This window comes from Balearica regulorum, chromosome 3 (assembly GCF_011004875.1).
Source record: "Balearica regulorum gibbericeps isolate bBalReg1 chromosome 3, bBalReg1.pri, whole genome shotgun sequence".
Taxonomy (NCBI): Eukaryota; Metazoa; Chordata; class Aves; order Gruiformes; family Gruidae; genus Balearica; species Balearica regulorum.
This window is the reverse complement of record NC_046186.1, coordinates 5,211,876-5,237,292: the sequence shown is the minus strand read 5'-3', so window position 1 is coordinate 5,237,292 and position 25,417 is coordinate 5,211,876. Positions and strand designations below refer to the sequence as shown.

Below are 25,417 nucleotides of genomic sequence, written 5' to 3'. Positions count from 1 at the left end.
TCCTCCCTGACATAAATAATAACTAGCCAGAAGAAGGCAAATGTAAGGTGAAAGAGGTCAGTTCATCCACATTTCCAACATTTCCATATTTTCCCCTAGAATAAATGTTTGCCCAAATTATGGTGTAGAAAAAGAAAGAACATCTTTTATGACATTTTATACAAACCACTTTCCCTCACAAAGCAGACTTATTTCCTACCGTGCAGTAATACAGGGGACCTCTATTCACTGAGATTAACAAAAAATATGTATAGAAGTATAACAAAATCCACTTACAAATACCTCATCATTTGGTCCCAGTTCAAAACAAGATCTCTGCTCAACAATGAGATACAAGAAATCATGTTCTGCAGAGCATTTTCTTGTCCAGTTTTCTATTTTTATTTAGAATTTGATGCTGTAATATAGAATGCCTATTCCTTATATCATGTGGAAGTGCATGCTTATATGAATACATATGCATAGTTATAATATGCATTCCTAATATGTATCAGCTTTCCATTTCCAGTAAAAATATATTTTAAAAATACATCTTAAAAATGTGTAGATTTATTTTTTCACAATAGGTACATCTGTATATACAGTTTTACCTACATATATCCACAAGCAGATAAGTCATTTTGCTTCATTTTGATTATGATTACATGTAGATGTGGTGGACTTGGCAGTGCTAAGTTAATGGTTGGACTTAATGATCTTAAAGATCTTTTCCAGCCTAAAAAATTCTATGATTCTATGACTTTATCTCTTCATATACCATTAGCATTCAATCACATTCCCAGCTCCATGTAAAATGGACAAGTTTTATACTTTTATATAATTTTCTCAGATCATTAAAACAGTTTAGTATAATTTTCTCAGCTCTAGTAAATTATATACACCATCTTTGGAAAGATAAGTTTTAATGATAATTCATATTTTCATTCCTTTTCTTTTTGACATTAAGTGAAAACATACAAATTTCAGTCAGTTTGTTATTGACCATGTTAAATAAATGCCTACATTTCATCACAGAAAGTTTTGTTCTTTTGAAGAAACCAAGATTTTTCCAATGTCTAAACGCTTAAATGCTTTGCTAACTAGTTCCTTGCACTGTTACTTGGGTCTGACTGGGGCTAGGACAGATCTGTCTGGAGAATGGTAATTCCACCTGACGACAGCTTCAATGATTTTGACTTTTATCTTCTTTCCACGCTGGCATGAAAACAAACCTATCAAGTACTTTAATGGAGTTTGTTTGAAAAGCAAAACCTTGTACTCTTCTGCAGTTGACTTACTCTTTAAGTCTTTATTTAAGCAAGAGTAAAATTGTAACTGAAATAGAATTGTTGAAGCAACTCCACAGAAATTTAGCAGCTGTAGTTTAAATTTGTACCTTCTCATCCATAAAGTCTGGGATAGACATTTTAAATACAAAACTGGCAGTCAGCTATATACCTGTTCATTCTGACTCACTGTTAACGTACCACTAAAATCCATTTTAACTTCACTGAAAATTATTTTACCTTTCCAGAAGCTGTAAATTAAGCGGAAACCATTTCTCCTTTCAACCCAGAGCTAGTGGTTGCTTGTTAGCTTCTTATTCTTTTTAGGTATACTGGAAATCATGTAAAAAAAATCCAAATGCAGATTTTGAGTATAATCTCTGATTTTTGCATGTAAAATTGGTTACAGCGACAAAGGTTGTTATTGACTGGTGTCAGCAAACAAATGCCCTGGGAATAGTGCATGTATTTTACTAGTACCTGAATCCAGTTAGGTCAGATAAACACACAACAAAGTACTTGCTTGCGGAAACAAATATCTTTTTCTGGTAAAAACTCCAGTGATTCCAGGCGAGACAATAAACCCTGAAAAGGTGGAGAACAGAGTCTGCAACAGAGGTCAGTGAATGTGATTCCTTATGCCTCATGCTGCCCCTGGCACAGGACCACTGCTCCCATGGAAGTTTCCATCTTCCTTGGCTTAGCCAGGTTTGTGCAGAGCAGGCTCAGCCTTGCTGGGGATGGGAGTCGTGTCATCATCTCTGTTGTTGTTGTATCTGTCCTCTCACGTCTCAGTGTAGTCAGTAGGGAGAGATCAGCACTTCTGGGTGATTAACAACTAAATTAAACTAATAATTAAACATTTGATTAGGTTGCTCAGAAAAGCTGTGGAAACTCCATGGTTGGAAATATTCAAGATTAGGCCTGAAAATTCCAAGAATAACCTAATCCAAGGCCATACTTTCAACAGAAGGTGAGCTCCTGAGCTTCCTTCTAACCTGGACTTTTCTATAATTCCTCTGATCCACTTTTACCGTCTGCTTTAGTATGGGATGACACATGCTCCAAGTGCTAGCTTGTCTCCATTGACTTGAAAGTACCAGGTAAGATGTCAATACTGACATTTAATCAGTGGAATTCCACTTCACATCTTCTCAAAGGGAAGTGTTACAGGTCCTGCATCCTTCCTAACTGTTCACCAGGAGCATCATCTTGGTTTCCAAAGAGCCAGAGTTCAATGCCACCTCTCATGGTGGCAATCAAATACACAACTCTGAAAAGAAGCAAAATAAAATAAAATAAAATACCCACAACACCCTAACCCCAAAACTATTCCTGAGCACATCTCTCGGTCACTCATGCAGATGTGCTTCAACATACACTTCTGGTAGCTGACCTATTTCTACCTTCTACGATGAGATGAGAGCATGTGTCATCTGGAAGTGCCTATTTCCCACCAGGGAAAGACAAACTTAGGCACAGATGTTCACACTCCAGGCAGCTGTGTTTGATCAGATAAATCCCATGGTTTTCAGAGTCACAGCACGCAGGTCAGAGTGATCAGTAAACCCTAAAATAAATTCCTGGATTCTCTAAGCTAGTGGAGATGGACAGGTTCTTCCACAGGTATTTGGCACCCAGCACGGAGCTGAGGTATGGTGTTCAGTCTCTGTAGTGAGGTAGAGAGGTGCTCAGTGCCTGCCTCTGTCACAGACTTCTCATAAAGCCGAGGTCAAGCCGTGTAGTCCCTTTGCCTTGATTTCCCCACCTATAAAACAGCAACTGGGATCTTTATTGTCATCTCTTTTTATTTTGTCTGGTCAATTTTGATTGCAATCTCTTTGGAAAAGGATTATTTCTCGTGCTTTACTCATCTTTAGTGTGGGGCACTTGTATTGTGCCTGCTGGCTTAACCCCTAAGCTCAGCTCTTCAGAGTGGTTTATTCCTACCTTCCACTAATTTCCATGCTTTAAATATCAATCATGAACTGGGTTTACAAAACTTGAGCGGCTGCCCAGGACTCACTGGTGGCAGGGGAGGGAGCTAAACCCAGGTGTCTTGACTAGTATTTTCTCATGAGAGGCATGACCTGCCTATCTTCTGACTGGCACCATCTGATGACTAAGCATGAGCAGGCCAAATGGGCTGAAATCTGTTACTGAGATTGGGAATTCATATCTACAAAAGTCATTTGTTATGGGTTTTTGGGGGGATTTGGAGGGTTTTTCTGAGTGGAAGAAATTCTGTAATAATGATAATAGTAACCCTAAAAACTAACTGACCCATTTTGTTTGCCCACAGGGGAAGCCTTACATTTGGCCAGAGATTTCGGCTACACCTGCGAAACAGAGTTCCCTGCCAAGGCGGTAGGAGAGCACATTGCCAGACAGCACATGGAACAGAAAGAGCAGACAGCGAGGAAAAAGATGATCCTAGCGACAAAGTAAGAAGGGAGAGGAAGCTAAAAAAGAAATCTGTCTGTCACTTCTCCATTTTGGATCTGGGGGCTGGGGGAGGGAGGAGTGGGAGTATGGAGCTGGGATTGCAGTGACTGCTAGTATAACAGTACTCACTGACAGCAAGTGAGAGCAATCCTCGTTAGAGATGCTGTAAGAGGAATCTTATTTACTGCAATGAGGTTTTAGTGGCTATGCTCTCATTGCCTGTGGTTAAGGAGGCACGTACGTCTTCTCAGATGCATTGGTTTAGATGAGAGGAGGGGATATTATTACATGGTAAGATCTATGGGACAGAGATTGGCTTTGTCTCCTGTTTGCGTATGAGCAGGAGATCTAAGCTTATGCTGAAGTACTAGTTACTGTGGGATAATTATCGGTAGTCTGCTGAGGGAGAATTGGTTTGCAGAGGGACAGATCCTCTCTGGATGGAAATTGCAAGAGTTCCCCTGACGTCAAAGGCGCTGGAACAATGTACACTCACAGAGGAGCTTTGCTAAAGTCATTAAAGACACACAGAGGCACTTGACTTTGCTCTGAACAAGCCACTCACCTCCCTGAAGCAGTAACATCATGTTAAGATAACATTTCATCTAGGTTAATTAGCCTTGATGAGGGAGGAATTAGCCTTCATGAGCCATGGGAAACAGGAATAAATAGTCTGCGTGGAGCAACATAGACCTACACTAGGTGTGTGGTATCCCTGCATGGGGTAGCCTTGAACATACTCATTTTCTTACTGCAGTGTTACCTAGTGAGGCTGCAGAAGAACTGAGGATAAAATCCCAAGCTCTCAAACCACCACCCCAGTGGTGGAAATGTTTGGGAATCATCCAGGCTGGGATATGTCCAACAGAGAGGAATCACCCCGTAGTAGGGGAGAAGGCTGACCAGCAACAGGATTGTCCTTTGTATCCCAACATCCTTCTGCTTTGTCTATTTGTGGGGAACAGGATTCCTGGCCTTGGTGTCCCTCTTGTGTCCAGAGCTCTTCGCCCTGAAGGTGACTCACAGACGACATGCATTGAAACATCTCAGGCTTGTGTATCCCGTGAATACAGCCTGTGGTTCTTCCCTGGGGAGCTAAGCAGAGTACCATGCGGCTCAGGGGGCATTTGCCAGTTGTGAAGGTGATGAGAGACCTCACTCATCATGCTCCTAAGTCCCTTGTAGGCTAACAGTAATAATATAAGTGGAATACGATCTTATTAGCTACATCCACACTTGTTTTAAGGGCCCAAGATGTTTCAGAGACATGGGAATAAACCAGCTGGCAAGAAGCAGCTCCTCTCTGCAAGTTGTGTCTCCCCATTGCTGTAGAGCCCATTAACAATGTGGACCCCTAACTATGGAGAAGCTGATTGTACTGCTGAGCAGCACAACCTAAACAAGAGTGAAGTTGCCCTGGCTGGAGGATTTGCCCCCTCTATAAAATGTTATTCAACCATAATTATACAAATCTTCCCCCTTCTTTTATGGCTCCAGTGAGAGATCACATTATTATGGGTTGTAATAATCAGTGGCTAACTGTTATGTCCTGCCTCCAAAGGCTGTCCCACTGAGGGACACGTAAGACTCTCACCACCCTTTCTCACCACTCCATACCTACTTTCTCACTGCCCTTTACTACTGAGGTGGGCAGTCGTTAACATGCATTACTTCTAACCTCCATGAACTTTAGGCTCGTAGGCTGTTATTCAGCACTTGTAAGGAACGTAATGTCTTCCCCCCCGCCTTCCATCAGTTAAAAGCACCAGCAAATTGATGAGAGAGGTCTGTCGATAAGACAAGGATAGGCCACATGCTACTGCAGTCAGAGTGCTTCTAACAGGGACAGATGGGTCAATGTGTGTGCTACTACTGCCCTCTCCTGCCTGGAAGGAGAACAGTGATTCACAGGCCAGCCCTGTCCAGATGCTACGGGAGACAATAGGTCGATGACACCGAGATACTAGCATAGTATCACCCAGCCATGCTTCCATGTGTCTGATAGCAAGTACTCAAGTCATCTGTCAGGAGTTTTGATTATTCACGAGGCATATATAAGCTCTAGGGTTTTAATTTCAGTAAGTTCACAACTGCCCTGCCTCATGAGCTTGTGAGTTACGACACCAAAAAAGTGGCGGATTGCTATGCTGCCACCAAAAATGACACTGACACTCCAGGGTGGTAAAATCACTCATTGCAAGCTTTGTCTATGGAAAGAAATGGATTGCCATTGCCGGTGTATGTTACCACCGCCAAAGGCACACCTGGTGAGATCCTCTACATGTGGGGTCTTGAGGAAAAATGAGGGGAAAAACCAAAATTATTTCCACAATTCCTAGTACATAGATGAAACTTCATTGTGGGTTCAGACATCCAACTTCAGTGGCCTGATTCAGTTGCCCAAACATAGGCACCTACTGCCATTTGGGATGAAGTGGGTTATCTAGCTTGGTTACCAGCTGCTGCTCCAGAAACACACGGGTCTCTGTTACTGTGTTGTATCTGCCAGTTATTATGGATGTCTTGGGTACTACATATCTATGTGTGGGTAACTAAATAGACCCCTTAACGTCTAAAATGCAGAAGTGTCTGGTGTCCAGTAGAAGCTCCCAGTGTTATCAAGGGCATGTGTACCTTGTAATCGAGCAATCCACTCACCCTGTGTGGAAGCAGTTCATCTGCCATGCACAGAACTGTGGTTAGTAACTAGTACTAGTACTTCACTGTAACTAGTGAAGGCTAAAGACTGCTACTTTAGATGCCAATATCCCTCTGGAGGTCACTAAGCTTGAGGTAACACTCTCTTCACTGCCCTGCTCCACCCTACCTGATCTGAGGTTATGTTGATAGTACAGTGGATGAAATCAGGACCACTTTCTGGCATGGAACAAACCATGCCCCAAAATGTTGTGATAAACTACTTGATCTTCCAGAACGACCTCTTGGAAATGGTCCCTCACATTTGCAAACTCAAGGTCTGCCTAGGGCAGTACTATTTGATGCAATAAGATGGTGCCATGGCCTGTTCTAACAATTTTATGATCTAGACAATGAAGAATCAGAGCCTTACCAGATGATTACCATGGGACGAAGAGATGATTGGGCTGTGTAGCAAGTATACAGCACTGAACACAAGTGACAGCAAGGGCAGAATGGGACTGAACCAAACTTTGGTTAAGAGCTGAAAGGATAAGAAAAGCATAAGCAATAGGAGAAGGCAGTCTCCTACAATTCTTTTACACTGAACTCACCTCCTTTGACTGAGTAGGTGGTTGTCTGGGCACTCCAGAGCAAGATGCTTCAAAAAACAAACAAACAAAAAAAAGACTGAATTATCATAGTTCTGGCCAAAGGGTGCTGATACTGGCCTGTTAACCCTAGACTCTTCAGAAAGACTTCAGGACATGTTTATGCAATCCACACAGAAATGAAAGGAAAAAAAAAAAAAGCAAAAAAAAAAAAAAAAAAAAAAGCTGGGACCTGGTTTTAGAGAGTCTTTAAGCACACGTTAGTTCACCTTGCAGAGGTGTGGGACACCCTGAATGGCTTTACAAGAGGGGACAGAACCTCATCAGGCTGCAGCTAGGACAGACGCAGAACTGTTGAAGGCCGTGTAACAATTCCACTTGAAGGAGAGATATGCTGTCTTCTGGGAAATATCAGAGTAACACAGCACAAGGCTTTCCACATGAGACAGAGGGACAGATACACACACGTTTACATGGATCAAAACAGAATACTGTGCATAATGATTTTATTGTGGGGTTGCTTACAGCCAGCACAGAAAAATCAACATTTGGCTCATGACACTATGTGCTCAATTTGCTAGTTTTATGAAAAGTATCTCTGAGACTGGACACACAGGACCTGCTGAGCACCTCACTGATATTTGATCTTTGGATGCTTGGCAACTCTGCCACACTTGGAATATATCAGACTTATGGGCACGCATTTGCCCCACTCTTGTACTCATCACAAGGCAGTTGATTTTGCCACTGTTAGAGGTAGGATCACGGACTAGATGGGCTATTTTTCAGATCCAGTACAGAATTTTTTATCTTTTCTTGATCATATACTGGAATATCTGACCATATGTCACAAATCTTTAGATGTCTCCATTGCAGGAGTGACCAGGATTCTTTTTGTTATTAATCTGTGGCCCTTAAAACAGCATAACCATCTTTCTTTGCTTTTTCAAATTCACAGTCCAACTCAGCAAATAACTGCCAGGCCCTCTCCCTGTCACTACCCCAGGTGATGTTTTGTTGGTAGTGGAGGCTCTGAGACACCACTTTGCCTAGAAATCCCCTTGAAAAAAGTAGGTTACTGCCTTTTACAGGTTTTCATGTATAATAAAAAAGTTTTTTCTTTTCTTTCAATCTGCCAACAGTCAGTAAAGACTTTTGACACGTGAAGATAGAAGGGAACTTAATTGCACACTTGGTTCTGACACTTTCCTTTGTCAAAATAGAAAAACTTTTAAGATGAACTTTTTCAACAGGTAGAAAGTAGAGGTTGGAGGAAGGACAGGAGAGCGGTGCTGACAGGCCAACTGGGGATAGTAGATTGTTTAGAAGCCAAAATGACTGACTGTTTTCAGTTGTTGAAAGGAACTGTTTTTCCTCTAAGGACCTGATTCATTAAAACTGTATGCTGCATTTACATACATTTCTGCTGAATACCTCTCTTTGCCTGAAAGACTAAGACAATGCTGTCTTTTCAAGCAGTCTAGGTCCATACAGATGACAAGCGTTTACAGACCTCAGGCTTGGATGAAGTCCAGCAGCACAGCAGGAAATAGTTTTCTGCATCTCCTCTCCTCTTAGTCAGGAGAGAGCTGTGGTATCCAAAGTCTATGTCCAAAACTTGCAGAACAACAGTGATCTAATGAAGGGTAAAACCAGGTTAATATAGTTTCCTTGCTTGTAACTGGGCAATGGAAGACCTTCTAAAGACCAAGAAGCTGAGTTTGCCCAGTGATTTTCCATTATGTCCCTGTCCCTAAGGACAACAGTTACACAAGGTGATAATGAAGAACTTGAACTTTATCTAGGACCAGATGTGCAAAGAGTCTTATAAGAGAAATCGTAGACCACAGAGATGCTCTTTAGTATGAGAAACTGGCCCTAGGCACAGTGATTGCATCTGTGCTAATAAAGGAAACCATGCACACACTGAGTCATCATATTGCGATTGTCCATATTATTAAAATGTTAGAATGGCTCCTTGAACTCTCCCGAATATCTACTGGGCATGTTCTGAGAGATAGTCCACACCAGGGTCATTAGGAAGACATCCTGTTTAGGCAGCTAGAAGAGCATAACTATACAGACCTTATCAGAGGGTGATAATTTGCACAAGGATATGAGAAAGACCCCTGGCACTGCTCACTTTACTAGGTGACACTGCTTACTAGGTTACACGTAGTCACTATGACCAGTATTGGGTCAATCCAACTGAGTGTCAGACTAGTATCAGGCAACCCAACCAAGTGTCCTCATGATCTAGTGGGCATCATGAAGTTCTGACCCCACATTAAGTGCCAAATTTCCAGTACAGTCAATGGAGAATGGTATGCTTATTTGTAAAAGTCCTGAGAAAGAGATCCAGACACCTCTCCTATTTTAATTAACTGTATAATAAACCAATGAAAATAAGTTATGTCTTTATCCATCCTTGGTCCAGATAGTATTCTCCTGAGGGCATGCACTAAATGGAGCTGGTTTGTTTCCTTTTTTTAAAAATGCATTGGTAGAATATTCCAAGACTAATTTGCAAACTGTCCCAATACAACATCATAAGAATGAAAAGGCCTTATTTTCAGGTTTCTCCTAGTGTTTGGTCCTAAATAGAGGTATCCCGGGGAATGTTTTTAACCTCCAGGTTCTGAGGCATCCTGAGAAGGCTGAGGGAAGGCTTGAGAGGGAGAGGGAAGACAGCAAGACCATCCTTCCTTGCCAAAGAAGTTGGGCTACTATGCTGGTAGGAGGCCAGACAAGACAGAGTCTTGAGTTCCCATTGCAAGGTGTCGAGCTGGGGTCCCAGGTCCTACCAACTAAATGTGTGTGTTGCCCAGGAAACCATCATCAAGAAAAAGTGGAGATGATGAGATTTGCCTCACTTGCCTGTCTGTTGTGTAGGCACTGACAGCTGAGTGAGTCACTGAGCTCCTCCTACACTCACTGGAGAGAAAGAGGCACTGTTAGGATGCAAGTCCTCTGCTACTTTAGGCTGCCTGATTTATGGTAGAAATGTAAAACAATTTAACAAATGTTTCAATAAGAAATTTACATACTGTTGCGGGAATGAATTCTCACTCTGGGCAGACCTGTGGGAGAGGTCTCACTTGAGGATCCATCAGTTCTTCTGCCCCAGATTCTACAAGAAAGCAGAGTATGGACACAAATGGAAACTAGGAGAGCAAAGGTAGCATTTTCCTTCACAACTTCTCATGTTCCATTTGTTTTAGGAATTAGAGGTCAAGAAGGCAAGGCCAAAATGGCCAGGACTTCTACTTGCAGATAAACCAGTGCACACAAGCAAATGTACAAGTGGTGGTGTATTTACACAAAGTCTTCAGGCACGTTCTAAAGCTAGTTCATCATTTTCTTTAACCATAACCATGGTTAGGTGAGCTAAGCCAGACTTAACACTGCCAAACTGGGTCCAATTCAGGAGAGAAATTACATTTTAAAATGTCAATGTTAATACGGTTCCAGAGGGGAACTATTCCTGTTCAAGAGATTCTGTATGTTGCTGGCTCTAAGAATTTGGGGCAGGGACGCAATAGGGGGATTCATTTGCCTTTAATTTCTTTAGCAATGCCTCTGCCAAACATTTCTGTTATGAATGAGATCACTCAGGATAAGGTGACAGTGTTATGGGAATCAGCTTTATGGACAGGATTACACCTTTCTTATGTAACAATTTCCACTTTCCTTTTAGACAAATATGTAAAGAATTCCAAGACCTTCTAAGTCAAGACAGATCACCCCTCGGATCCTCCAGACCGACTCCAATATTAGACCTCGACATCCAGAGACATTTAACACATTTCAGGTATGATTTTGAAAGAGGAACAATTAACTAATATACATAATTTTGACAAAGACTACATATGATCTTATAATGGCATTTGGTCCCTTACCTAGAAGACTATAATGTCCATAATCCCTCTGTTATCTATGCCTATTAAAAGTGCATGTTTGCCCTGTAGTTCAGGCTAGCTGCATTCACCCTGCTTCTAGGACCACGGTTAGAGTAAGTAATTTTCTATATCTGCTGGCCAGATCTTCTCATCTGGCCAGAAAGTTGCCGTGCTCTGGATGTGAGCCAAATCACAAGCCAACCAATGAAATGGATGGTCCAGAAATGTAGAAACTCAAGTTCAGAGCCAAAATGACAATATCAAAGTAGCAATAAATGAAGGAACAGTTAGGCTGCATCCTTACCAATTAACTAAATAGCTCTAGAGACTCCTCTCTGCTACTGAGACCATTTGACATCAGCTTACCATGACCATGCTATTAACTCTTTGGTCTCCAAAACAGACTGGTCTCAAAGCAGACTGCCTACTGGAACAGTCTCACTGCAGTCATTCCTGAACAACACCCTGGAAAGGTCTGGGAGAATGCAAGCTGGCTCAGACCAAAAAGCCAGGGTCTTCTAATATATTTATAATCAAATCCTGGGCCCATGCCCTAGTAATATTTAATTTACTGGTATAGACAGCCTAAGAAGCTGTTATGAATACAAGAACCCATAGTACATGCATGCCAAGTCCAAACTTCACCAGAATTTTATCCAAGTTATAGATAAAAGTGTATAGACAGTTTGGGATCAGAAAGATTCATTAGCCTAAGACTCGCTGTGCAATTTCACATTTTTGCTTTGGGCTATGTACTAGATACAGTCAAGACTGAGATGGGAACTTCCACAGGCCATTTTGAAACAGTGGGATCATCTAAGATATTTATCAAAGATAAGTGTGAGGAAACATCCTAGAGATGCTCCTATCTTTGCTCAGACCACAGAGGGGAATACTTTAGTAGCTGAGACTACAGATTTTTATTTTTTTGTAGCCATTAGCTGCTACCTGAAAAAATCAACATGTAAAAAACTATTTCAGAGTTGGCTACAGACCAAGCAGGCTTGTTAGGCCTATAACGCCTCAGAGTGATGTTGCATATTCTTTAGCAGAGCCAGCTGAGCCACTCTTCATTTATTGGCTGGACAGACAACTTTTGTGCCCCAATATCTTTTAGTTATTAAGATACTGATAGAGCATGAAGCATCTACCAGCCAGATGGTGGTGTGGTACTTAATGTTTAGTCCCTTTGACTTTGAACAGAATCCAAAATACCCACCATTCCACCTCTTCCATCTATCTGTTGAGGGGTGGGGAGAGGCAAGGATAATGCCTGGTCCACAAATGCACACATTCCTGTTTATGCTTATATATACCTGTGTGCATCCTATGAAAATACAAGCACATCTAGACAACCTCTCTTCTATTCTCATGCAGTGATGTGCACACACACACCCCCCGCCTACATCAATGTATACTTTCCCTTATATACACACACATATTCCAAAATGCCTACCTACATGTGTACACGAAGGAAGACGTACTTATTTATTCAGGATGCTCATAGAGGCATTTTAATGGGCTACCTAGGCTTGTGGAAAAATAGATAAATCCCCATTACATGCACACAAAGTAAATGTGACACAAGGTAGATAATCCCCAAGGAATCCTGAGTTTAAAGAAGAAATAGCAGTCAGGATGAAATGCTGAAGGCTTCAGCTACAAAAGCTGTCAACTAGTACAGCTCCCATCCTTCTTTCTCTGCTTCACTTCAGTAGATTGGAGTACAAAGCTTCTGTAGGCAGCTCCTGGATCATTCAGTGCTTTCTTTCATGCCTGCTGTAGGCAATAAGTGTTGGACTGAAGATGGGCACCTAGAAGAGCACAGGTCTTGATCCTACACAGATGCTTCCCTGGGCTTAAATCAGAAAGCCTTGTCTGATGTCTGTGCTTGGGGAATGATGAGTACTGCTGGCCCAGAGGCTGAGCTGAGACCATATTCCTTTTCCATCTATTGCAGAGATGTTGAGGTCAGATCCATCTTCTGACCCAGACTTCTAATTCTACCCATCTACATGTAGGTGCCTCCATCTCAGCCAGGTGTGTAACTTCTGCCCTAATCTCTAGGGATCTCATTTGTATAGCCTGTGAAATCTGCATTACAATTAAGCAGGCCTAACATAGACATCTACATGAGTGTGACCTGAATTTCTCTCTAAACTCCATCGACTGAACAGCCTGGTCTAGATCTCCAGCTGAATGGGAGCTTAGCCAATCAGTACACAGTAGACACTTACATTGTAAACAGCTGTGGTGGGTTGACCCTGGCTGGGGGCCAGGTGCCCACCAGAGCCGCTCTATCACTCGCCTCCTCAGCAAGGCAGGGAGGGGAGAAAGGAAGATGGAGAAAAAAAACAATCCCAAACTCGTGGGTCGAGATAAAGGCAGTTTAATGTAGCTAAAGCAAAAAGCCGCGCGCGGAAGCAAAGCAAAAAGCAAAGATTATTCTCTACTTCCCATCAGCAGGCGATGTCCGGCCACTTCCTGGGAAGTAGGGCTTCAGTAAGTGTGTCCCTTACCCCGGAAGACAAACATTGTAAAACAAAAAAAAACAACGAATGCCCCCGCCCTGTTCCTCCCCCTGGTCTCAGTTTCTTACTGCTGAGCATGACATCATATGGTATGGAATATCCCTTTGGTCAGTTTGGGTCAGCTGTCCTAGCTGTGTCCCCTCCCAAGATCTTGCCCACCCCCAGCCTGCTGCTGGGGAAAAAGAAATGTTGGAAAGCCTTGATGTGTGCTGGCACTGCTCAGTAGTAGCCAAAACACTGGTGTGTTATCAACAGTTTGCTAGCTACCAATACACAGCACAGCACTATGAGGGCTGCTGTGGGGAGAATTAACTCCATCTCAGCCAGACCCAATACAACAGCTAAATCTAGTGTAGGCAAAAAAATTGTTATTCTCATCCCCTAAATCTGGCAGCCTTCACAGCTAGGTCATCTGAACCACTCCTACCACTACTTGCCTTCTTGAGATTGACAATCACAGAAGGCACTTAAGTCTCTCTCAGATGCAAGAAAGTAACTCACCATTTTTTCCAGGAGCATTAAATATTTTCTGAGTCAAGTTTTCAACACAGACTGCTTCTGACTGATCATTTGACTTCTCTGGCTTTCTCTGAGGGAAGATCCTCAGACTGAACCAATCTCTGTGACAGGAAATTTGCACCTGATCAGTTGAGGATGAGAGAAGAGGAAGAAATTATTCGTATCCCAACACACAGAGAAAGTCCTTGTAACCCAGGAGCAATATGCTCAATGGTGTTTGAGGCATAGCACAGCCTCCTACTGGTCGCAAGCACAAATAGCTACTTGTCATTATACATCGGCTGGAAATTATTTCATAAAAAGATGTTGAAAGCAACTGCCTAGCATAAAGCACATGCCTAACACTAAGAATTCAAATATTCAAAGTACAGTGGCCTCCACAACCCTGATCATAGGTCCCACCTAAGACCAGATTTCCCAAAGAATAGGTTGTCCTTATTCATTACAGTGAAATGAATACAATTATCATGCATCTATATCTATAAAGAGCTTTCCAACTGTAAGCCAGAGATGGATTTGATACTCTAGTCATTGTCAAATACTCGGATGATATCTACGATAATCAGAGTTTAAGATTAAACTGTCTTAATAAGTGGCTGATCCTGACTATACATATGACGTTAATGTTATTTATGACCAAAACACCCAAGAGCTGTTGATGCTTTACAAATAGGTCTTGCAGAGGAGATGTAAATCTGAAGCAGTGATTCCATATAGTCATCACAAATTTTATAACATGCTTTTTCAATAGTGAAATTTTCATCTTCATATCTATCTCTATTCCAGAACTGTGGGCTTTCTCACAATAAATTCTCTCTCTCTCTATGCTGCATAAATCTGTAGATTGGGATGGAGCCAAAATATTACATTTGGCAAGGACAAGCCATAGTCTTTCACTGGAATCTCTGACAAGGTTTTGTGAATGTTTTTAGCATAGATATAGCATGTTTTTCAACAATTATCCAATATGAGCTGATTTTTGATGCTGGGAAATCTCATATAGTTTCAGACAGATTTAATATAACAAGAAGAGGTTCAGAAATTCTGCCTTTAAAACCATAACTGAGGCAGCAAAGAAACCACAAGATGAAAGGCTGGTATTATATATATATATATATATGTATATGTTTATGCCATATGATGTTAGAAAGTTGAAGAGAGATTTTTTTTTTTTAATGACCAGAAAAATTCAGAGGAATCACACAAATCTCTATTATTAGAATAAATTTTAAGATAATGAAAGACCTTTGGAAGAGCTGTAATATCTGATACCTACAGCAGAATCCAGACTCCACTACCTTGGGGTAAAAGGGAGTTTTCTTTAGGAATAAATTACCCCACAGGTGATAAGTGTAGAGTTATGTGCTCCACTTGCTCGTGATGTTACTTGCTCAATGTTAATAATTAAGACAAGGGTTCACAGGCTGGCACAGGTCAGATCAAAGCAGTGTTTCCTGTTTCCTCTGTTTTAAATCTTCAAGCTCACACTTCTCTCTGAAGTTTTTCCACTGAGTCCCAATTCATCAAGATCTGTAAATATGTGTCCAACCTGAAGTACAGGATAGTCCCCATGAAGGGATCAGAATTGCTGGGTTTGCTCAAACTCCAAACTCAAAGTTCATACAAAGCATAAAATAGGAGAAATCTTCAAAGGAGCTGCAGTGAGCCTGAAAACTGCTGAGTTTTGCACAACTTCACCAGATACACAGAAAGCATAGACTCTTCTACACCCCTGGTACAATCATGTTTGTGCAACTGTTCTCTGAGATGTCCATCTGACCTGAATACAGAAAACTCAATGCTGCATGAAGAAGGGTTTCTTAATATTATTTCACTATGAACAGACAATTCTGTAGACCTTTACATTCCTAGCAGCAACTACTGTGCGTTACTTGAGCCAGGGTAGTAGTACACATGCTTTATTCAAGATTTCTCCCTTTTCAATACATTTTTGAGTACCTTACTGCAGAGAAGTTATACTGATATGAATAAATAAAGGTAGCACCTTGGCACAGGCATGTATTGGCGGCTTATGCTGCTTTTTTTTTTTTTTTTTCAAAATTCCTGGGGTTTTGTTGTCTGGTCTAACCAGCACTGTCACAAACTATTCCTGGGCACAATGGCGTATATATACATCACTAATATATATGTAGCTTGAGAATTCAGGGAACCACCAGGCCTTATTAGAGCCCAGTTAGGTGCCTTACCTGTGCTATAAATAGTGTACTAAGGTTTAGAGAAGTCCAACCTTGTCAGGACTGGGTCATAAACCACTGACCTCAAGGGCTAAGTGTTGGGGCAGCTCAGATTTCTAAGCATATACATAAGTTTGGGTTCAAGAAGAGGTGATATGTTGCAGGGCTACCCAAGCTGTCTTTCAGCTCTTCTTTGATTCCTTCATGATAAATGCAGAGGAGTAAGTGGAATAATCCTGTGGGTTGTATCTGGCCTGAAAGCCACCACTTGAGCTACCCTGTCACAGTTTCTGAAGACAGAATCAGCATTAAGCCACATGGCAAACAAGAAAACTCTGGAAAAATCCATTTCCACTACTAAGTGCTGAGACTTTTTGTCCAGATACAGTGTCTCTTTGTTGTCCTCTAAAGGTTGATCTGTGTAAATGCATTTATGAGTCTACTACAGTAGAGAGCAAAGTCAGCACATCAGAAATAGAGAAGAACCCAAAAGTTTCTATAGCTTTAATGAGAGGAACCTATTTCTCTCACCCTTTGCTTTCAAAATGGAGAGAGCATCAGGAAAGGAAGAGTGAGAGAATGAGAAAAAGGGAGGGAGGAAAGGAGGGAGGGAAAGAAAATATTTAGATAAACCTTAATTTCTCTTACAATCCCTTCTATTACGTATAATTCAGAGGTTCTTCTCCCACAAACATGATAGAATCACGCAAAACTTTTGTGTACGTGTGCATGTGTCCCTATATGCAAGAGGAAAAAGCTGGGGGGTTCATTTCTCTTTAAACTTAAACCATTTTCAAATTCCTCTGTTGTCAGTAAAGCCAAGATTTCATCCTTACTTTTCAGGACAAAAAGGTTATACAAATCTTTCTTTAGCATTGTGGTGGGTTGACCCTGGCTGAACATCAGGTGCCCACCAAAGGTGCTCTGTCACTGCCCTCCTTAGCTAGACAGAGGAGAAAAAATATAATGAAAGGCTTCTGGGTCGAGATAAAACAGGAGCAAAACAGACTCAGCTTGGGAAAATTAGTTTAATTTGTTACCCATTAAATCAGAGTAAAGTAATAACAAATAAAACCAAATTTTAAAAACACCTCCCCCCACCTCTCCCTTCTTACCAGGCTCAACTTCACTCCCAATTTCTCTCCCTCCTCCCCCCCAGCAGCACCGGGGGACGGGGAATGGGGGTTGTGGTCAGTTCATCACACGGTGTTTCTGCCGCTCCTTCCTCCTCAAGGGGAGGACTCCTCACACTCCTCCCCTGCTCCAGCCTGGGGTCCCTCCCACAGCAGACAGTCCTCCACCAACTTCTCCAACGTGAGTTCTTCCCATGGGCTGCAGTTCTTCACAAACTGCTCCAGCGTGGGTCCCCCACGGGGTCACAAGTCCTGCCAGCAAACCTGCTCTGGTGTGGACTCCTCTCTCCACACATCCACAGGTCCTGCCAGGAGCTTGCTCCAGCGTGGGCTTCCCACGGGGTCACAGCTTCCTTTGGGCGCCTCCACCTGCTCTAGTGTGGGGTCCTCCATGGGCTGCAGGTGGAATCTCTGCTCCCCCATCATCCTCCATGGGCTGCAGGGGGACAGCTCGCCTCACCATGGTCTTCACCATGGGCTACAGGGGAATCTCTGCTCCCTGAAGCACCTGATAGGTGCCTGACCACCTCCTCCCTGTCCTTCTTCGCTGACCTTGATGTCTACAGAGTTGTTCCTCTCACATCTTCTCACTCCTCTCTCTTCTGGCTGCCATTTGTTCCACAGCAGGTTTTTTTCCCCTTCTTAACTCTGTTATCCCAGAGGTGCTACCACCATTGCTGATGCGCTCAGCCTTGGCCAGCAGTGGGTCCGTTTTGAAGCTGGCTGGCATTGGCTCTATTGGACATGGGGGAAGCTTCTAGCAGCTTCTCACAGAAGCCACCTCTGTAGCCCCGCCCACACTACCAAAAGTTTGCCACACAAACCCAATACAAGCACTGAAAGTTGGTTGGTTTGGGATTCAGAACAGTTAAAGAACCCAGTGTCATGATCAGTGAAACTGAGAGATAGCTCTCAATTATCCAAGGTGATAGGAGGAACAAAGGGGGTTAGAATAGTTAGAGAAAGCAAAAACATGGGTGTACACAAAACAAATATATATGGCTTTGAGAATAATTTGCTTTAGAAAAGCCTGAAAATGGTGAACTAGCACATCCTGACCTACAGCAAATGAAGACAAGCCTGCCTGGAGACGCAGGTGCTCTGAGACACACACTCAGAGACTATAAGCTGCAGATAGTTGCGATGGGAGATGGTGAAGCCTTGGATAATCCCCAACACCCATTATCCTGCCACTAACTCAGCAGAGCTGAATGGTGACATTGCAAGCCAACAGGTTCTTCTGCTGGATCTGGAACATTAACCAGCACAATCATCAAGCCCCATCCTTTTCCTGTTCATGGTGTGCAGGTAGATCTGAAGCATGTCAGTATGGAAAATGGTTGGGATTAACCTGCATATCGTTCATCTCTCTAAAATTTTTACACTTCCCAGACATTAGAGCAGAGAACGAGACAAGATGAACCAAACATATACATTGTATAGATCCCTGTAGAAATTAAGATCTCCCGAAAGTTGCATGAAAACTAATCTAATAAACTGTGTGGGTATGGTCCTGGACACTGGAACACAATTATCTGTAATGTTTGATTGCTATTGTGGTTCTTTGTATGTATTTGGCTGTCCTGGTTTCAGCTGAGAGGATTGATTTTCTTCATAGTAGCTAGTGTGGGGATACGTTTTGGATTTGTGCTGGAGACAGCATTGATAATATAGAGATGTTTTTGTTCTATGGACTTATTGTTGAGCAGTGTTTACACGAGGCCAAGGCCTTTTCTGCTTCTTGCACTGCCCTGCCAGCGGGATGGCTGGGGGTGGACAAGAAGTTGGGAGGAGACACAGACAGGACAGGTGACCCAAACTGACCAAAGGGGTATTCCATACTATATGACGTCATGCTCAGTTTATAAGGAGCTTGGGGGAAGAGAGAGGGGGGGCGGCGGCGTTCGGAGCAATGGCGTTTGTCTTCCCAAGTAACCATTACGCGTGATGGAGCCCCGCTTTCCTGGGGATGGCTGAACACCTGCCTGCCCATGGGAAGTGGTGAATGAATTCCTTGTTTTGCTTTGCTTGTGCGCGCAGCTTTTGCTTTACCTATTAAACTGTCTTTATCTCAACCCACGAGTTTTCTCACTTTAACTCTTCCGATTCTCTTTCCCATCCCGATGGGGGGGAGTGAACGAGTGGCTGCGTGGTACTCAGCTGCCGGCTGGGGTAAGACCATGACATTGGCCTAGACCAACTCTTTCTGTCGAGAACAATTCCCAGGCACAAGTCAGCCTTATCTCAGTCAAGAGGATGTTTTCAGTTGGAAGCTTAGATATGATCACTACTTTGCAGGTTAAAATGCTTGAATAATGGAGATGAGGGCAGGTTATGCTGTATCACTGACGATCGGAGGAGGAGCCTGGGCACTCATTGCTTCGCTAATGCAGGTATGGGTGACTAAAGGCATCTTCTAGCTTCAGTTTAAGAACCTTAGGGTGATTCACCTGATGAACCCATGGATCTAGAGTCATTTTAGGTGTAGAAGGACATCCTGTCCCATCTGCCACTCCTTCAGGTGAAGGGTCTTTTCTGAGTGCTGCATCACATCTACCAACCCTATAGATACTCTAAATGTCTCGTGGCATCTCTGGTGGCATGGGTGAACCTGTGTGTTCACTTTTCATCCCTTTTCTTGAAGCTGTTCCCTTTCTCAGAGGAGAATTTACGGCTGGACTGAGAATGAGAGCCCAAGAGTATCTTTATTTAATGTAGTGGCTTCTTCATTAAACCAAAGCTAGAGTTCTGGACTAGGATCCTGTTTTATTCATTTCACACTTCAGTCTGTTGATAAAGTATCAAACCAGCCTTCAGTCTAAGGATCAGAATTTAGGACATTCATCCAACTGGACCAAATGTCCAAGACACTGAATTAGTGTGTTTTTTGATTTTAGATCCTGCCTCTCTCCTGTTGAATGGAGGCAGTGTGTATCTACTTCTCCCTTCCACTCTACTGTTACATCTGAGCTTCCCACAGATTCAGCTGGGAACCTGAAAGTCACACTGACATGTCTTTGTCTTCATAACTTGCCCTTGCATGAGAACAGCTTTGATTTTCTTTTTATTTTTTTTTTTTTTAATTTTTGGCAGAAGTCTGTTTTAGCTCCCCAAAATCTTGTGAAAACTACAGTTACTGGAAAACCGACCAAAAATGACCCACATTCTGTGCTGGGAAGCCAAGAACATGACAAAAAAAAATTCCTAGGAGAAGACTTGCTGACATTATACTCAACAGATCTGTGCACATTTCTTGACTTACACATACAGACTCTCTGACTTCATTAGTTAGCCTCTTAGTCTCACTTTCTTCACTTGTAAAATTGGATGTAGACATACATTTTAAGTCTGCCTTTGGGAACCTTGTGTCTGTAAGAATCTGTAGTGTATAGAAAGTTCAGATTAGGACATCTAATGTTAGGACATTACTAATGTCATATGGGGAAAGATGAATACCCATCAATTACAGAAGTTGGATTTGATTCTTTAATGGTTACTTTTCATCAAGGTGTAAAATCACATCCAGACGATCTATCTTTCATATAAAAGATAAAGACAGCAAAACAGCAAAGAGAAAACTACTTTCTTGCGAGTGACTCTTCTTTCAGTGCAGAAACTTTATCAAAACAGACAAAAAATAATGGGCTCAGAATACTAAAGGAAGACAATTAAAGCAATCAGCATCCTTACAAATTATTCTGTGTTTTGCCTAGCCATCCAGCTGATATGAATCACCCTTCCTATGAAACTGTTTGAGACAAGAGTTTTGTCGTTTAGTTAGTCTCTGAGCCTGGAGCTGTCAGCCTCCTGCAAATGCCTGGCATCACACTGACAAGGTGACACAAAAAGTGACAGGCAAGAAACCAGAGGCTCAGATTTTGGGAGCAGTGAGAAAGTAATATCCTTTGTGAAGGGTAAAAGGGAGAAAAGGTTTTGAAGCTCAATATGTTTTTTAAATTGTAACAAAGAGCCAAGCACAAAGCCTTTCTGGTGGGTTGCCTTTACAGATGTGCTTACTCCCCCTTAAATATAGTTCTCTCTTTTTTACACTTCTTTGCTTATCAGGAGGTAGAGCAGCTGCTGTCATAATTCTAGTCATCTTGATTAGCAGCAGCAGACTTCTGTTTGGATGCACGGACTGGAAGAAGCCTGGTGCACAATGAAGTTTGTGGTGAAACACCTCTGGTGCCCTCTAGAGTTCCTTGATTTCCATAATCTCTGTCAATCTGGCTTTAGATTCAGCTAGTTGAGAGGGACAACACTGGTTCCTAGTGCTGAGGTACTTGTAATCAACAAATTGTTGCTTTCTTTTATCTTTTTCTTTTTTTTTTCTTTCTTCTTTCTTTTCCTTGGTTCTTTATTTACCAAAGGTATTAGAGGTCCTTCCTCTGGGATTTTTCCCTCACTCCCCTTCCCAGGGATTCCCTCTTTGATCCTTCTATCACCTTCTCCTGCTCTGCTGATCACCAAAATCCTTTTGGAAGGGTATGAGTTTCTAATATTGCCAATGATTTTTATCATGAGTCTTACAATACCACATTCCCTTAAAGACACAATTTATGGAGTCAAGACAACAGATGAGAATCTGATTTCTTTTCTTTGCCCTCTTCATTAACAAATAAATTCCATGATTACTAAGGAAAAAGCAATTATACATTCATCAAAGATGGAAAAAAGCTTGAGAGGCTTGATTTGTTTTTCAATCCAGCAGTTAAGATTTCTTAAAACATTTAAGGCACTCTTGTGTTCCCCCCCCCCCCAAAAAAAAAAATAAGGAATGCCACACCCTCATTTCCAAATTACTAGCTTACGAAGTTGCATTGTACCTCATCATCAGCATGTTTATAATATTTCTTGGTCCTTCTCATTTGAGGAAGGCAATGGGGCTTCTCAGCTCCATCAGCTGCGTCACTGGTAGAAGTCTATGTGTGGTAGCAAGCTGGATGAATCTCATTCATTTCTCTGCCTTCCCATAGGCCAGAGATGTGACTGTAAACTAAGTAAAACGAGAAACTGAAGGAGCTGATGGCTGTGTGAGGGACACGCTCACTTTTTTTCATTCAGTCATCTTGGATCTGTGGTCTCTCGCTGCTGTGTTTAGCTCCGCAGGTAGTAATGGGCAGCAAGATCACTTCTCATCCAGGTAGGCAGAAACTTGTACATCTTTTTCTCATTCAAAACCAGCAAGTCACACTGTTATCCAGTGTTTTATTTGGAGGATATAATGTGTTATGCTGGAAACATTTCTTGGCAAACATTCAAGGGCTTCTATGAGCGCCATGTGCACCACAGTGCTGTGGCTTAATCTTTGATCTATAGCTCAGAAACACTCCATAGTCACGGTCTTGGATGTTTCAGATGTGTTCCTTGGGCAGTCCTCCTAATGTGGAAAATCAGTCCCAAGGTCTAAAATATACAGAGCTGAAATAGAGTGCTTTGGAAATATGGGGCATCAGCTCTAGCACTCTCTTCTTACTTTCTCCATTGCTTTTACACTTGGTAAAAGGAGGTCCATCTGCTTAGGAGAACATGCCCTTAATACACTTGTTTGGTTATGAACAGAAAAAAAGCACGAGGGCCTACTTTGCAAGGCAACTTTTGTATGTGCTTTTCGCCACTGTCATCCTATAGACTACTTATCCTTGTAATATATACTGGCATGTTCCAATGTTTACCTTTACTATCACTCTAACTTGTGTCGTGGTTAGGCTATTGACCTTCTAAAGTAGAGTTATCACAATTTCATTCTCCAGGCAGCCTTCACAGGACAGACCTTGAAATCAACAGAAGCACCTCAAAGTCAATAGTGGCACCTCTAACTTAGGATGTTACTTGTATCAGAGAAGAGATAAAAATCTTCTTCCATTTCCTTTACAGCCATCAAAAGTCTTGTCAGATCTTATTTGTCATCTGCCATGTGTTGTTTAATTTGGATAATCACAAAGTAGTTTTCAGGTTCAAAGTTCTGAGAAAATCCAACCGATAAGTTCAAGATAGCTTTTTCTTCAGTATTATTGTTTTAAAGTATTTATTTATTTTAAATGAGGGTGTAAACATTCAGCGCAGATGGCCTCTTCCCCCCCCACTGAGAGGGAATCTGTTTCTTGTGCCGCATGTCGGAGTTTCACCAGCCTGGGGTATGGAGGAGTCCTTGAGGTAGCTGCCAAATGAGAGTCCAAGCCTTCAGGCACACTTGGATCTTTTCACTTTTAAGTAAGGCCATCATTAAAACATGAGCAGACATAATTGCATCATAGTGCTGGGCAGAATTGCAGGCAGGTCTGGATGTCCTTAAGCATAAGGATTTATAATATGTTGGCCTGATATTCATTGCCTTCTTTCTGCAGCTCTCTGTGCACAGTACCGAAATCAGAAATTTTAGCCTTGCCTTTTAGAACAATAAAAAGTTAGCTTATAGGAGTTGCGATGAGATGCACTACAAAGCTGAGAATATCCAGAAGACTCCATTATGAAACCACCATGCTTAATTTTAGGTTTTTAAACTCAAATGAAAGTATTATAGTGAAAGCAACTAGTTTCATAGGTGTGGAGCATACCAAAAATGAACCAATTTCAGCGGTGAAAAATCAGGCAACTAAATTTGACTTTCAGGAAACATATTTGAATGCTTTGCCATTAATCTTCTGTCTGTCATGTCTGATTTAAATGTAAAATTAGATTTTTCTCTTCAACTTGAAACTGACTTTCATCAGCAAAAGGAAATTATCTAACTTTCTTAGATTTTTCAAAGACTTTAACTTGCAGAGAAATAAAGTCCACCAAAATTAGAGCAGGGGGAATTACTGATAAAAATGTAAGATAAGATCTCTTGGCCTTTTTATACTCATTACATAAAGTGAGGCTAAAAAATACACCCTCACAGGAGCATGGCAAGGAGGGCTGGTCAGAAATTTTCCATAAAATGGTTTCTCTTAACAAGCTACATGGGAAAATTAATAGGCTATACATATCCTTATCTGTGGAGAAGAATATATTCATCAGGAACTGAAAGTAGACTTGTCATGAGACTCTGCAGCACTATTTCACTAAAAAAGGGTTAGCTTTTTTATAAGAAATACAATGTTATCTAAAAAAAAAAAAAAAAAAAAACAAAACCTGCTGTATTTGATGATTAGTGGTACATAAGAGGCTAAACTGTAAAGGAGGTAGACCTTTAACTCACTGCACAAAATCTTTTTCCTATGAACATGTGTTTTCAGACCAGAAGTTTAAGCTTCTGCTCAGGATAAAATACTCATATCTAGGTGTTTCAGTACAAGCTGGATGTCTCAGCTTCCCATGTAGTCAATGAAGATCTAGGACCAGGAACAGCTGAGTAAACAGTAGCATGCAGCGCCTTTTTAGATGCTTTTAGGTATGCCATCAGTCCACTGTTGCTTTAAAAGGATGCTGTTCTCCTGTAAGCCTTCTGCATTACCTGTTCACCTGATGCAGATGTCTTGTTACCATAGGGCATCTCAAATAGCACTGAACACACATTTTTATGCAGCTTGATGGAGCCCTCAGTGTAGCCAGAAGAATGGTGCAGATCACCGAAAAGGAGACACGTCCATTTCATGCGCTAGTTTATTTTCCAGACTTCTCTGATGGTATTCAATAAAGCACCAGGGCTTAATTCAGTTGCCTAAATGTTGTCTTCTAATGCCATGTGAGACACACAAAGGTAACCTGCCCGGTGGTAAAACACCTGAAGCATGGTGGACTTAAGTACTACATCATATCTAGCAAATCTGTGCAGATGTTTCAGATGTCATAGGACATCTCAAATCACTGTAGACTCTATACGTAGGAAACTACTTTAAGTCCCGTTTGATGGTGATGGGAGTTTAGCACTGTTGATGTATACACCTACAAGTCGGCACCTACGCTTATGTACCTTACTATCAGATTTTGTCCCATTCTGGTATTTTCTACAGTTTTGTTCTGCATTTGAGAACATTAAAGTTTTCCCTCCTTGTTTTTAGCCCTACAGATAATTTCTGAGACAATCTCTGTGAGTTTTCACTACAGTATTCCCACTTTACTCTTCAGGCTGTATTGAGCTATCACATGAACAACACAGTACTATTCCTTTTGCTCAGGAGTCAAAAGGTTCAAAGAGAGCAGTCTGGAAGATTTCTTTTCTATTCAATCCTTTGTTAAACTTACTATTTACATCTAC

General features: G+C 41.8%; 1 protein-coding gene across 1 annotated transcript in view; it reads left to right on the top strand.

The window, feature by feature from the left end:
- TFAP2D (transcription factor AP-2 delta) overlaps positions 1-25,417 on the top strand; it is a 54,037-nt gene that overhangs the window by 22,528 nt on the left and 6,092 nt on the right. Inside the window, exons 5-6 of the mRNA XM_075750035.1 lie at positions 3,568-3,709; positions 10,656-10,769. Of these exons, the coding sequence (XP_075606150.1) occupies positions 3,568-3,709; positions 10,656-10,769 (256 nt within the window). The remainder of the gene's footprint in view (positions 1-3,567; positions 3,710-10,655; positions 10,770-25,417) is intronic.